We start from the raw sequence: 14,450 nt of genomic DNA, 5'->3' as shown, positions 1-14,450 counted from the left end.
GGGTGGGCCCTGGATAAAGGTCATAGCAATGGTGATGCTCAGTTAGAGCCATGATGCCAAGCGCATTGCTCATTACTTTGCAGCCTTGTCTCACTGACTCCTCCCTTGAGGTGGGCGCTGACCTCTTTCCCCATTTCACAGATGAGTAAATGAAGCTCAGAGGGCTCGAGTGATTAGTCCCAGGGCACGGAGCTGCTGATTGGCTAGGCTGAAATTTGCCCCAGGTGCCTGGGTGGTTCCCATCTCACTTGGCTCTTGAATGGTGACCTGCTTTCGGATGAAGACGTTGGCAGAGAAGCCATTCCCAGTGCAAGGAGTAGCGTGAGCGAAGGCGTGATGGCATGAAAGGATGGGCCCGTTGTTTCGCTACGGCTAAAGGATCAGCTCTGCGGTTCTGGGCCCAAACCAAATACTGGTTGCTCTCCCTTGTTGCATCAGATCTGTTCTGAGTCCTGCTGGCAGAGGCCGGCCCTGCCTTCTGACCCTCCACAGACACTATCTTTTTACGTTGAAAATGCTGAGAGAGAATTCAAAGCCTAGCTCAGGATGCCGCACACCTCGGTATCTGGGATTAGGGTTTGACGCTGCTTGACAAGTGCTCTCGTGAACTGTAGCCTTTTGATCAAAATGAAAACAGCTGAAAGCGATTCCCACCAACCTCCTTAGCGTGTGAAATCTCTGCCACCTTTTAAGGATAATGGCACTTGGGGTTTCGCAGATCAACCCTGCAAAGCTCTGAGCAGCACAGTACAGTGTTCTCCAGCAAACCAGTGTCACTGCTGTGTGTGTGTGTGCGTGCGTGTGTGTGTGTGTGTGTGTTGTGAAGCGCCCTCCTTTGGCTAACATGCTTGGCTTACGTGTGGGCCCGCTCTGCTACTGACCCTGCCGGAACCCTTTGGGAATCAAAGATGCGCCTCTATTCAAACTACAGGTCCATTCAATGCTGGGGCTGTTGGTCCTTCGTCAGACTCATAAATCATCTGTAAACTCCATGGGGAAATATCAGGGAAGAGTATTGATTACAACGACGATGCTTTGGAAAACATGCATGTAGAAACACACAATTTCATAGTCAAGATACCCTGTGACCCTCACAAAGCCTGTGAGATGTGCAGGCTGCATACGATCCTCATTAAGCCCCCGGGAGTTTTAAGTCAGTTTCCCCTGATGGCGTAGCTGAGAGCTTCTTTTTGGTGCTGTTTCACTCAAGGTATACCAAGAAACTTCTGGAGAATTCCAGGATCACTCCCCACCACCCCCTGTGAAGTCCCTTCTCTCTGAAATGACCGTATGCACAGTGATCAGAGAGATGCTTCAAGGCCAAGCTTATTCAATCATAATGTGGGGCTTTGCTTAGTCTGGGTATAATTTATGCAAATATACACAGAGACGCATACATGTATACATGTTTGTACACATGAGCACACAGATGTGCAAACATACAACTACACACATTATACACACTATATAGCCATGTGCACACATGCATGGGCATGGTATACACATGCACATGTGTGCACACATGTTTGCATCGACATATACACATTCTCATGTATGCATACACACATACATGCACACATATTTTTGCACACACATACACACTTATACCCATAAACACACACAAATACACAAATATAGTTGCACACACATCCACACTTGTGTAATTAGAGACATTCTCCTACGTTAACCATGAAGGAGTGGCACAGGGAGTTATCATCTGATACTACAGTGTGAACATTTCTGCAATTGTATGTGTTGTCCGGCTCCTCCGAGGTCACCTGGCTATAACCCGTATTGGAAATATGACATCTGGGCCCCTACTCTGTTAAGCAGATGATTTTTTCCCCCGGGGAGGGGAGGGCTGTGTGGTTTGATTGATTCGAACTCCCCCTCTGTATCCGCCTAGGCCACTTAAGATAAGCTCCCCCCGTTTGCACTCCTACACCCCTCCTGAAGGGCCGGGGAGTCTGGCTCCCAGCACACCACCTCGACCTGACCTGACCGTGCCTAATTTTCTCAGCCTGACCGCCTCCTGCTGCTCCAACCTCCTTAAGCAATGGGGACACCCTCCTCAGCTCCTGTGTCTCGGACCTTGTGAGCAGACTAACTTGGCCAGCGCAGGGGTGGTGTGTCTGCATGGGGAAACGCACTAATATGGATGTTTCTCTTTGTGTGTGCACCCTTGCAGTGTTGTTTACCAGGATGGATTTTATGGTGCAGACATTTATGTAAGTATTCAGTAACGTGCATGCCACCCTCGTTTCCTCCCGGAGTCATTCTTTTTACAAGTTTGCTGAGAGTCTCTCTGCTACCGGGAGCCGCCCATTCCTTCTCCCTGGGCATTGGGAGAGCCCAGAGGCTTGCAGGGCCGCGGGGCCCCTGCTCCTGGCAGCATCCCACGCTGTGAGTGAGTGGGATCAACTCCTTGATCGACTTCATAATAAATGCAACCCCCGGACAGACATGGCATTTCTCTCGTGTCAAATTAAGACACTGCAAAAAGAAATTCTCGAAAATTCTCAGTATGGTCTGTGTGTTTCCAGTTTAATATTTAGGATAACAGCTGTAGTTACCAGCTGCAAAGGGTTAAAAGATATTTTCATGGCTTATGTTTTCAATGTTTTCTTATAAATATACCTAATTGTTTGTCACAAAGCCCGAGAAAAATATTCCCTCTCTCCCTTTCTCTCTTTCTCTGTCTCTCTCTCCCTCTCTCTTTCTCCTGCCCCCATGGACGACTTCAGCAAGAAATAGCTAACAAAAGTATGCCAATCTGGGCATCAAAGCTCATTTTCTTCAACCCCTTATTTCTTTATTTCCCTGGAACTGCTCCCTGACTTAGAATTGTTTGTTAAATTTAGAACTGTCTGTTAAAGGGTACCACTTTATTAAGCTGCTCGCTTTTAGAAGTGTTTCTCATTATGGGGACCGTAATTAAACTTACCTAAGTTGACCTAGAATTAGTTATTTTCCCACATTGTGATACTGGCAGCAATGTTATGAAAATGACTTGGAATAAACACAGTTTAAAATAAGCTGGCAGGATTGGAGGGTATTTTCTAAATCATATACTTTTTTATTACACGTGACCTCGAATAAGTTCACTGCGATCATACTTGTTTAATAGGCTAGATAACAAAGAAAAATAAAACCACATTTCTGATCAAATTGATGTCATTTACTAGAAAATGGGAAAGACACTGGTTATTTAATTTTCTTCCCTTTGAATTTCAAATAATTACAATTTCGAGACATAGTATTAATCTCCATCAGTGATGAACTTAGTTGAGTTCTATTATTATTGCATCAAGTACATTTATTATAATCTGTGGGTTCGCTTTTTTCCATAATAAAACTAATGAATGATCTGCACGTCCTTTATTCGCCCAGTGAACAGCCAACTTCCTTTTTTGTGTAGCTTAATTGACTGCTCCTCACATCTCCTTTTTCCAGCCTTTCCGTTTATGCCATTTTAAATAGAGAGGCTGTCTGAGGCTGAGGCTGAGGCTGAGGCTGAGGCCGAGCAGGCCGGGCCTCCTCCATACCCTTAGATACCCAATGAACACAGACAGTGTAGCCCCTGAATAGAGCACGCACGTGGAGGGGCTAGAATTGGCATGACTCAGTTTAGGGCTTTAAAAAAAATTTTTTTTAATGTTTTTATTGATTTGAGAGAGAGAGAGAAAGAGAGAGGGAGAGAGAAAGAAACATCAATGATGAGAGAGAGAAACATTGATCAGTCGCCTCCCACACACTCCCACCAGGGACTGAACCTACACCCCAGGCATGTGGCCCGACCAGGGCCGGAACCAGTGCCCTCCGGTGCATGGGACAACGCTCAGCCCACTGAGCCACACCAGCCACGGCAGGGCTTTTTTTCTTTTTTTTAAATTTGGGTAATGGAGGGGTATAGAGAAGGGATTAAGACATTTCAAAAAAGAGAAAGAAAAGAAAATCCACCAAAAAGAAAACCATCTCCATCAACACCAACCCAAGCAGGGGAAAATGTGATGTTCTGTCAGCCTAGCTGAAAACAAACATATTATAATATTAGTCATTGTTTACTGAGTGTTCACTTCTCTGCAAAATGACAGTAATTTATTGGATTTTTTCTAAAATGCCATAATTGATTGAAATATTAATTTGAGCTGTCCTATGGGGATTTCAAATTGGCATCTTCCCCTCGCTTATAGGTTTCTGTACAGCAGGAAGTAGAAGCTGCCTGAAGGCGCAGGCTCTAAGGCTCCACAAACACAGAAACAGAATTGTTAGAGTAATTGCTAGAGCATGTCTGTATTGGTTGTGAAAATCCCCACGAATGAGGGAAACGGAAAGAGCAGAAAGAGGCAGAAGAGGGAAAGTACACCAACATCCATCCCACTGTGGAAGGAAAGCTCCCAAAAAAGTCCCTTTCAGGTTTTGGTTCCTTTAAGAGCTTTCGTTTCCCACAGATTCATCCTCTTTGGGCAAAGAACAGCAAGCTCAGTGGCACAGCCCCCGCAGGTATCTGGGTGAGGTTTAGCCGAAGGAGGTTATTTCAGTAACATCTATTTCTGAGTTTCCTGGTTTCTAGGTTTAAAACACTGTTCCTCTCACCTTTTTCAAGCCTCCCTAGTAGCCAAAAAATGTATACATTTTCCCACTGTTCCTATTTTAATGACAGGAAGATTTTCTGGGGGCGGGGGGGGGGGGGCGGATGCAGTTCCAAATAGGAAGTTGGGTGATGCAAAAACCAGCTTAAATGTGAACTTTAAGTTCTGTTTACCCAGCACATTTTTCTGTCCTGTTTCCCAGAGGGCTATGTGGCCCTTGCAGGCCGTCCTGAGATGTTTGTTTTGTATAAGATGGCAATTTTGGAATATTGCTGCTGGGTGGTGTGTGCGACAGTGAGGAACTGGTCCGGCCCATCACAGCAACAAACAAGTGTTCATGGATGGCCTTAAGTTGATTTAAGGGCAAGAAAAAACAAGAATACTTCCTGCACCCTAGAATTTATGGGGCAGGATTCACCCTGGCTGGAAGTAATTATGAATGTCTTTTTCAAGCTGCTATCCTCACTTCCCTTGAGATACTGGTATGTTCTGATGAGTAGACACGTCCCCAGAGCTCCATTTCTTAAAGAAATTATGATTAAAGGGGTTAGAAAAGCATGTGAGGTTCTGTTCCATTTAGAGGAAGTGTCTGGCTTGTTCCTTCAATCTCCTTAGAAATAGGGCACAATAAACAGGTTTAAGGCAATCCTGAGAGGACCTGGGATGTGTGCTAGGAACTTGACTCTCTTCGAATAGGTTTAAGCCAGTTTGTTTGTTTGTTTAATTTAATTGGGGAGGGGAGTAAGCATCTAGCTTTGGTTGCTTTTAAGAGTTAAGGGGAATCTATTCTCTAGTTGTTCCTGCTCAGACATTCTCAGTGTTGACAGCATATCAGAGCAACTCAACAGCAAGACTACCAGCTCATGCACCAGAATGACTGCCCTTTTCTGTGCGCCCCAATTCCTCCCTCTCCCCGCCTCCACACACACACGTGCATACACACATTTTTATGTCCAAAGATGGGAATTTAGTTTACATAACTAGCGTATCAAATCTACTAGTTCAGTGTTATTACTTAGTGGTGGACATTTAAATCAATCCGTTTTAATTAAAAAGTGGGTCAAGCTAAAGAAAAAAATAAATAATAGTAGAGGTGACACATGGGTGCGAGAACTGTTTGAAAGGTGAAATGGAAAGACTGAGTTCACCCCAATACACTTAGGGGTGAAGCTACGCTCTCGGGAGGCCAGAACTGATCAGGGAGCTGAAAGTAAGTGTCACTTAACTGAGTGGAGCCAAGATACTTATCATAACCCACTCAGGAAAGTATCAAAGGATATGGCACTTGATCAAAAGGTAACTATTGAAAATGGAAAGAAGGAAATGGCAACAGTGCTGTCAAAAAAGAATTGACAAGCTACCAGTAGATTCTTTTTTTTTTAATATGTTTTTATTGACTTTTTATTTTTATTTTAGACAGAGAGGAAGGGAGAGGGAGAGAGAGAGAGAGAGAGAAACATCAATGATGAGAGTCACTGGCTGGCTGCCTCTTACACGCCCCCCACCAGGGATCGAGCCCGCAATCCGGGCCTGTGCCCTGACCGGGAATCGAACCGCGATCTCCTGGATCTTAGGTCCGTGCTCAACCGCTGAGCCACACCAGCTGGGCAACTACCATAGATTCTTGAGTAAAACAGCCAAGCTCTGGGCGATGGGAAGAAGGAAGAAAAGGTGCACAAGGAGAGTGACAGGGGGACTGGCGACAGTGTAAATGTAAACCGCATGCCGGGCACTCGGAGAGCCCCAGGCTCCCAGCCGACGGGGCAGCCTCGAGAAGACGGGCCAGCGTGTGTCACTGAGAGTCCTCTGCATTTTCCATCATTTCTAAATTCTGACCTGACAAGGTTCTGGTTGACACCAGGGCCAAACACAATTATTTCAGAGTCTGAGTCACTCTGCCCTCCATGGTTCTGAAAACAAAGAGTGCCAGTAGCTTGGGGGACGGGCAAAGCCGGGAAACAAATTCTCCAAATAAAACCCCACGTGCTTATGCCAGAGGCCTGCCTTCAGTGGGAGCCTGCCCGGCTCAGCAGCAGGCTGGTTAGTCACCTCCGGGGAGGCGACAGTCCACCCAGAAGTTAAGCGTCTATGCCCGAGAGACCAGCCACTGGGCCCAGGCCTCCTCACCTATGACCTCACCTAATGTTTTTCGGAACCAGAAAGTTTTTTCGAAAACAAGTGGTATCATTTGTCCAGAGCCTTCACTGACGCTAGGGTTTGAGCCCACGTGGTCTGGCTACAGATTTCAAGCCCTGAGCCAACAGAAGAACTTTGTCGCTGTCGTTGAACAAGCTTCCATAAAGGCAGTGAAAGGAAGGAAAGGAAAACAGTGAGAAGTGGGAAGATAATTGAGCCCATAATGGGATGGGCAGGTCCCTGGGGAATTATGCCTGGTCTCCAAACCCTGGCAGAAGCAATCAATGGAAACTAGGATGGGAGGGGGGAGGGAGAGAAAGGGGGCGAAAAGGGGGGGAGAGGAGAGAGAGAGAGAAAGAACTAGAAATTTTAGATTTTAACTTAAAGCGGAAAGTTAAGTAAAATTAAATTGGAAAGGAAAGCCAGACTACATAAGAAAAGAAAATGAAATTAAAATATATAGCTGTATAAGGCAGGTCCCTAAATCTAGTTCATCCCTGAGTTCTTCTGAGATCTTGTCAGTGTTACACTTGAACGAAGTGATCACATATTAAGGAGCCATATATTAACAGTGGCTTTTCTAGACCCATGCCCGCACACACACTCACATAATTTTTCTAGTCCTATCTATTCAAAGTAGCTTTGGTAGCTTCCACGTGCTTCATGAATTCATGAAATATAGTTGTGCTTTCTGTTCTTCGTCAAAATTAAATTTAAAAACCACAGGTGTTGATACAGTTATGGTTGCTACTGTACTGGCATCTTAACTGCCTCAATAATTAGGCATCAGAGTTAAATCCTCAAGTATTCTGGAGAATTCCAATCATGACCTCAAGAGGGAAATTTCAAAAATGGTTAACTTGAACCACTGGAATATGCTTGGAAGGGTAAAAAGCCATGAAAGTATCTTTTTTCCTTCTTTAAAAAGAAACACAGGTTCTAAGACAAATCAGCGAGCGTGTCTGAGCCCATCTCCCCCTTCTCCATCCTCTCGATTGCAGAAATTTGCAGCGAAGGTTGCCTGGCGGTGCCTGGCTCCTCCTTTGGTTCCATGGCTCACTCTCAGGTCTTGGTGAAGAGACGCAAACTTGTAAATGAATTGCTCTGGAATTTCTGTCTGACTTATGCATTTTCTTTTATTTATTTCAGTTTTGCATTGAAAACATTACATTTCTGTTTCCTTATAGAGTAGTGTATCAAGAGCCTGTGTATGGCAATAAATTGCTACAGGTATGAAATCCTGACTGGTGGAAAAACTCATCACTCTGGCTGTGGGTTTGCTGTGGAATCCTACTAACAAGACCATTCCAGGGAGGGAGGTTTCTCTAACATAGAAGGAGGAAAGGCTGAACTGAATTTTCCAGTTTTGATGTGGATTCTTCTAGAATGGAGATGATCACCCTCAAATCTCCCCTCTTTGCTAGATCATGAGTGTGTCAAATGGAGGTCTGGCTTGGTTATAAATTTCCTAAAATGCATCTGGACTCAATTACTATAAATTCAGTGAAAAAGAATTCTAGGGTTTCATTGAACCAGTTGCCTAAGACAAATTTTAGTAGGTTCTAGGAGTCAACTGGAGTGGTAGAATTAAGAAAACTCATGCATCTAGCATTGAGGGTCAGCAGAGCTAATATATCTCTCCCTGGTTTCACTGTAGGTTCTTATGCATTTATTTCACACCTCTTGCTATAGCTTTCAAACCTCCTTCTCACCGCGGAAGCAACCCTCACAGGAACAAATGCAGGGAGAAAGGGAGCCACACATCCACTGGAGTGTAGCTGGTCGAGTCTCCCAATTTGGTCTATAACCAACATTAAAACTGTCAAATAAAATGAAAGAAGAGTGTAATACTAGGATAATTGGTGGGAGTTTTATTACATGGGTTTCCCTATAACCTGTAATTATCATTTTTGTTCCGTATTAAGTCAATTAAGAAAGTACATTTTTTACTGTGAAAATTAATCATTTTAATAAGAACTCTATTATGAAAAAGGAGTACTTGAACTTAGGACAGAATAATTAAAATTTCTGAGATGAACTTTTATTTTCACATTTCAAGAAAATTTGCCACATTTCAAAAACAGCTGAATGTATAGTGCAGATAAATTAAGGAGTAATGATTTCTATTTAAGTTTCTCGTCTTGCAAATGTTATTGTAAATGTTGTTTTCATACATAAAATATTGAGTTGATTTATATATACACCAATCCACCTGCTTTGCACAAAGTGAGATCCTGGGATAATCCTGGAAAAGAGGAGACCTCTCTCTGTGGTCAAGCCCATCCCAGTCCCCCCATCCCCGGTCCCCACCAGCGCACACAAATTTCACCTCTCTTCCCAAGTAATTCATCACTTGGATAGTAGAACATCTTTTTCCAAAATTATGCACTGAAATCAACGATGTGGTTTCCTTTGTGAAAATACTTTGTGACGCAGTGGAGATCCATGGTGCTCAACCACTTTCATTATGTTTAATTCAGCATTTCCCAAATCTGTCTCGTCCAGGTTCCTTTCTTTTCCCTGCTAGTATCAGCATCCCAGCAGCACACCTTTGAAAATGCTTTACTGGAGCATCCTTAGAGATTCTCAATCAGTAGCTTTCCCCAGTGGACCTCCATGGGTCTCGCTAACAAAGGAAGTGTTTCAGACCAGATGGGCCAGGATCTCAGGGGGCTCCTACATCTGATGGTGGTGGCAGCGGAGGGAGGGGCAGTTTATAATGGCCATTTAAAACGTATATTTTCGATAAGGTCACGTTTATATATTGCTGCTGCCCAGCTTGTAAAAAATGAGCATGTTTTATGAGTAGGGAGTATAGAACTACGTTGTGCCTGTCAACCCTTTTCCCCTGGTAGTGGGGGAAATCTAACTGTCAGGGACGAATGTTTGTCCTAAGATCTGGGAGGACCGGTTCCAACTTGGACACGCTTGCTGACAGCAAATGGGAGTGAGCAGTCCTTCTGCAGACACTACCACAGAGCCCTGCAGAAACTCGGGCTATGCTCAGCGAACTGCAAAATACGGAGCAATCAAATTGATTACAGTTACCTGTTAGAAAGGCAAATTAAAGCAATCTGTATTTTTTTCATCACTTTACAGTATTTGCACACATACACTGAGTTAATACACAACTCTGCTACTCCCCTAATATGGATTTTATGCAGAAGAAAAATAGCCCAGGAAGACAATGCAGCAGACAGATGTGCAGGTACCAAGCCACCTCGCCCTCTTCTTTAACCAGTTGCTACACATTCCAGGGATCAGAGACCTGGACCCCAACAGGTAGCCACCAGCCCCCTGTGGCTATTTACATTCACATTCAGATGTACGCAAATTCAATAAATTACAAATTCAGTCTGTTGGACCAGCCACATTTCAAGTGCTCAATAGTCACTTAGGACAAGTGGGGACAGCACAGAGAACATTTCCACTGGACAGCAAGGAGACCACTGATCAAGGCCAAATTCTTTCCACTGTCTCCATAGATTTAGCAAACGATGGCTTTGACTCTTGACTCGGGAATGCTTGTAAAGATATTCCTAATGAACAAAGATGAGGGTCAGGGCTCTGCCCCCGTGTGTATCTGTCTTGCGTGGAAACACACACCTACCTACTCTGAGTGGCCAAATCACGTGCAACTCTGTGGAGGATGGGTCCTTCTCAAAGCGTCATAGATGAGCACGTCTGTTGTGCAGATGGATCCCAGGTGTACACATGGCCATTTTTAAAGTTCATTCAATAAATATGCACCGGCAGTCAAGGAGGTTCATGTTTGTTATCTTCTGTGTGCACTGCCACTTACCAAACTTGCTACCTAATTTCATGGACAAAACAACTGCAGGAGTTGGGGAGACATACATAGTTCAAACACAGAGGGCTTGCAAGTGTTGCTAAAAATCTTTGTTGGGACCAAATTCACAGTCACCAGATCATGATTGATTGTCATGGCACTTAATGCAAATATCTTGGCAGGAACTTTGTTTTTTTATTCTGGGAGCAAAAGACAAAAATAACACACACACACACACACACACACACCTTTCTCCCCTGAAAGCTTTCGGCTGGTTGCAGCTAATGCCTCCTAGCAATCAGCTAGCCAATTCCGCCCCCCCCCCTCATTAAGTGTCCTGTACAGACCTGCACACCTGTGTCTTTCTGGATGCATCGGGACAGCCAGGAGATGGACAAGCAGATGAAAAGACTGGCTCCAGAAATCTGGTGACCTCTCTTCCCCTCAGCCCATCAGACTGTGTCTGAGCTCGGTGCTGTTATGACAACTGCTTTGGTTTTACAACTCCTCAGCACATTTAATGAGTTTCCCCGTTCCTAATTAGAGAACATGGTGTTTGGAACACCAGGTGGTGTCTGGCGAAGACCTCCTTTTTCTGTAACTTTCACATTGTTTTTCAAGGGAGACTTTTTTTTTTTTTTTTTCAAAAAACTGGCTCCAAATTATTGCTGATGATCTGTCAGAATGTCTTGGATGTGTCTCCTTCAGGACTGATCCAAAGCGCAAACCTGCGTAAGGATAAACGAGCTTTGTAGAATTGCTATGTACGTGATGGCAAATTTGCTGTGAAAGTTAGCTGTGGGGGATAGAAGGTAGAAATACATTGCTGAGATGAGTTTCGTCTACATTTTGAAAGATGAGTGTTGGAGCTTCCCCACTCATCTATCTCCTATCCTGCAACTCGGTTTTTCCTATAGGGTATGGAGCCAAATGTAACGAACTCCTCTACTACTCTCAACTTTACTTTTCAATGCCCTCTGGCACATCCATGATTTTGCTGTAAGGTGCCCTCCGGCACAGTAGCCTGGCCCGAGTTGCCCCTTTTTGGTGGAGGTGAGAACCCTTCCCTCCGAGGATGGTGGGACTTTGTATTCTAAGTAGAACCTGAATGTCCCTGTGTTATTGGTGGAGACCGGATCCTGTTTGTTAATTGTGCTGAGATCATTCTACAGTGGCTGATGTCTCGCTGTGGTTGGCTGAGCAAGACGCTCTGTTATTTTCACAGTTTGATAATCAATGCTTCACTGAACACAATTCCTTTCAAATATGCCCATTTGCTTGTCCTCTGCTTAATTGAACAATTGCAATTACTGGTACATACAACTAAATGTTAATTATTTTTTCAGATTTTTTTTTTTCTCTCTTAATGATTTTATTTACAAATTGGAATACTTTATCATATTTTCCACACTGAATTCCCCGTCTGAATCAGTGTGGTATCTTTAGCCAAAAAGACACCATTTTTAGGAAGCATTTACTATCCTTTTTAAAATAATTACATAAGATGTAGAAAGCTAAGGACTGTCTTCTTTAATTGCTTTACTGGTTAAACAACTACATATGCAAGAGATTACTAGTAAACTTTAAGTTTAAAAGTTGTGGGTTTTTAAAAAAAAAAAAAAAAGTATAAAAATAAGTCAGTCGAGAGGACATTAGCTTGACCTATATAAGATTTTCAAGGAAGTAATGACAGACCGAATAAAATATAAGTTAATAGCTAATAAGGAAAGGTAAAGTATAATCAGTTTGGAAAATCTGGAAAGTTCAGCAAAGTATCCAGAGTGTTTAAGTGACCCCCCTAATACTCCCCCCCCAAGACAATCACCTTAAGTTAATGCTTAGGTTCCCGTCCTTCCAGGGTCGCCCGGGCCCTGCCTCGGGGATATGCTTACACCCGCTAACCTGTAACATCCAGCCGGGGTTAGTACTCGGTCCCCGTCCCTCCGGTGTGTGGTGTGGCCCGTACTTCTGCTCTGACACTAAGCTTTCATTAACCCCACTTTAGATCGGTAGAGCCGGGTACCCGCTGGCGCGGCGCGGCCCCCAGCGGGCGTCCCGAGCCGGCCTCCTTGGCGTGCTAAAGCCGCTTCTCCTTGTGTTTCAGGGTGGTTACGCTGCATACCGCTACGCCCAGCCCACCCCTGCCACTGCGGCTGCCTACAGTGACAGGTAAGGGGCTTCCTCTTTGCGCTTGACAGCCACTCGGAAATGAACTTAGCCGGCAGGAGGCGAGATTCGTGTCCGGTCTTGATGCACATGCATGACAGCTGGTAGGCAGCGCCCACCAAGGCAGGGCCCACCGTGAAACCGCGGGGGGCCCGGACACAGGCTGGACGCTTAGGCCCGGTTCTTGCTAAACTCCCGCCCTCTCTGCTAAGACACGGAGAAAGTGGTCTGTCTTGTTCGTGTAAAGATCTCTTAATCCTTGTGACAGCCCACGCTGCATGTACATGTCCCCACCCCGTTCAACCTGCTCATGGCCTTCTCTGGAAGACCCTGGTCTCATCTGACTCAGAGAAAGAAAACCAGAAGGTGACCCTGCAGGCTTACCTCAGTTCCAAGCACCCCGTGTCCCTTTTTTACAGCTTTTTACACCCAGGAAAGCACTTTTTAATCCATAATAAAGGGATGGGGGAGGTGTATCTGGCATTCCTAAGGAGGTTGGTTCTTTTGGCAATGGCCAGTGTTCGATCCTGCTAAGACAAGCCAACTTTTATTTGTGGTGCCCATCACACGTTAAGACTGGCAGTGGAAGGGACAGAAGTGGGTTTAAAAAATGCACAAGTCAGAATGGATGGCGGGGGTGGGGGAGGGATGGTGGCAGAGCTTTATGACCAATTACCCAGGCTTAACAGATGACTCGGTCCCCGAAACGGCAAGCCACTGCTATTTCCGTTTAGGTGCCTTGAAAACAGCGTGCGTTTCCATATTGAATGCAACTCGTTGGCTCTGTTTCCCGAGGACATAAATGTGAATGTTCAGATGCTCTGCATGCTCAAATGTCATGGAGGGTGCTTATTTTGGGTAATGACTCCTTTAATTTAGAAACACGTTTCATGAATAAAGCAGTGATGGTAACAATTTGCATGTGTGGCTGAGGCATGCTGGGTCAGACAGGTAAGCAAGGAGACGTGTTTGATCCTGAGTGGGAAGTGTCGGCAGCCACGGGTGCTCCCACCTGGCCTGTTGTGACTGAGTCCCTCTCTCGGTTTGCTGTGGTGTGCTTTCCCTGCAGTGCCATCCCATCCCTCACACGACGTGTTGTGAGCTCATTGCAGCTGCAGAATTCTTCTGAGGTCTAATAAAGCAAAATAAATCGCTGAACCCTAAGAGTGGCACTTTGCAAACCCCATGCATAAACTTGTAATCAATGGCTCTTTGGCAAGATAGAGTTGAGATCTGCCGCCTGGTTGTATGCAGGTATTATTGCTATATTCTTATAAACAACCATCACGAGGTCTCAGGGCTGGAGGGAGCCTCCAGAGAAATTAAAACAATTTTCAAGACTCAGTTCTAAATACACAAATTATGCAGTTACCCAGTAATCACTGGCGATGATGCAAAATGTGTTTTATGTAAGTTTCTATCTGCACTACACTTTGACACTGGATTAGGAAAACGGAGAGGGTCACTAGGTTAATAAAAATGTTGACAATCTTGAAATACTTAAGATGATTCTACAAATGAAAAGGCTCAATGCTGTTAAATTCTGCACCCCGAAGATACACAAACTATCGACTGTAATGTGGTTTATCTATGATCCTCAATTATTTTTATGAAAATATTTCTAGACGCTAAACTCTCAAACACCCACTTTGTATATAATTATAATCATAGTAACTTAAGCCTGCTGTATAATTATAAGAATCTTAAACAGATTTTTTTTTTTTGGATTTTTATCTTGCTTAGATGTATAAGTGCATCTACCCCCA

The 14,450-nt window shown here is 44.4% G+C and overlaps 1 protein-coding gene across 1 annotated transcript in view; it reads left to right on the top strand.

Annotated features, from left to right (window-relative positions):
• Positions 1–14,450, top strand: part of LOC107526816 (RNA binding fox-1 homolog 1) — a 180,058-nt gene that overhangs the window by 133,705 nt on the left and 31,903 nt on the right. The window contains exons 10-11 of the mRNA XM_087815209.1: positions 7,916–7,958; positions 12,623–12,687. Coding sequence (XP_087671335.1) covers positions 7,916–7,958; positions 12,623–12,687 — 108 coding nt within the window. The remainder of the gene's footprint in view (positions 1–7,915; positions 7,959–12,622; positions 12,688–14,450) is intronic.

The sequence above is a fragment of the Miniopterus natalensis genome, chromosome 3 (genome assembly GCF_054644295.1).
Source record: "Miniopterus natalensis isolate mMinNat1 chromosome 3, mMinNat1.hap1, whole genome shotgun sequence".
NCBI classification, from domain to species: domain Eukaryota; kingdom Metazoa; phylum Chordata; class Mammalia; order Chiroptera; family Miniopteridae; genus Miniopterus; species Miniopterus natalensis.
This window is presented reverse-complemented; position numbering and strand designations above follow the sequence as displayed.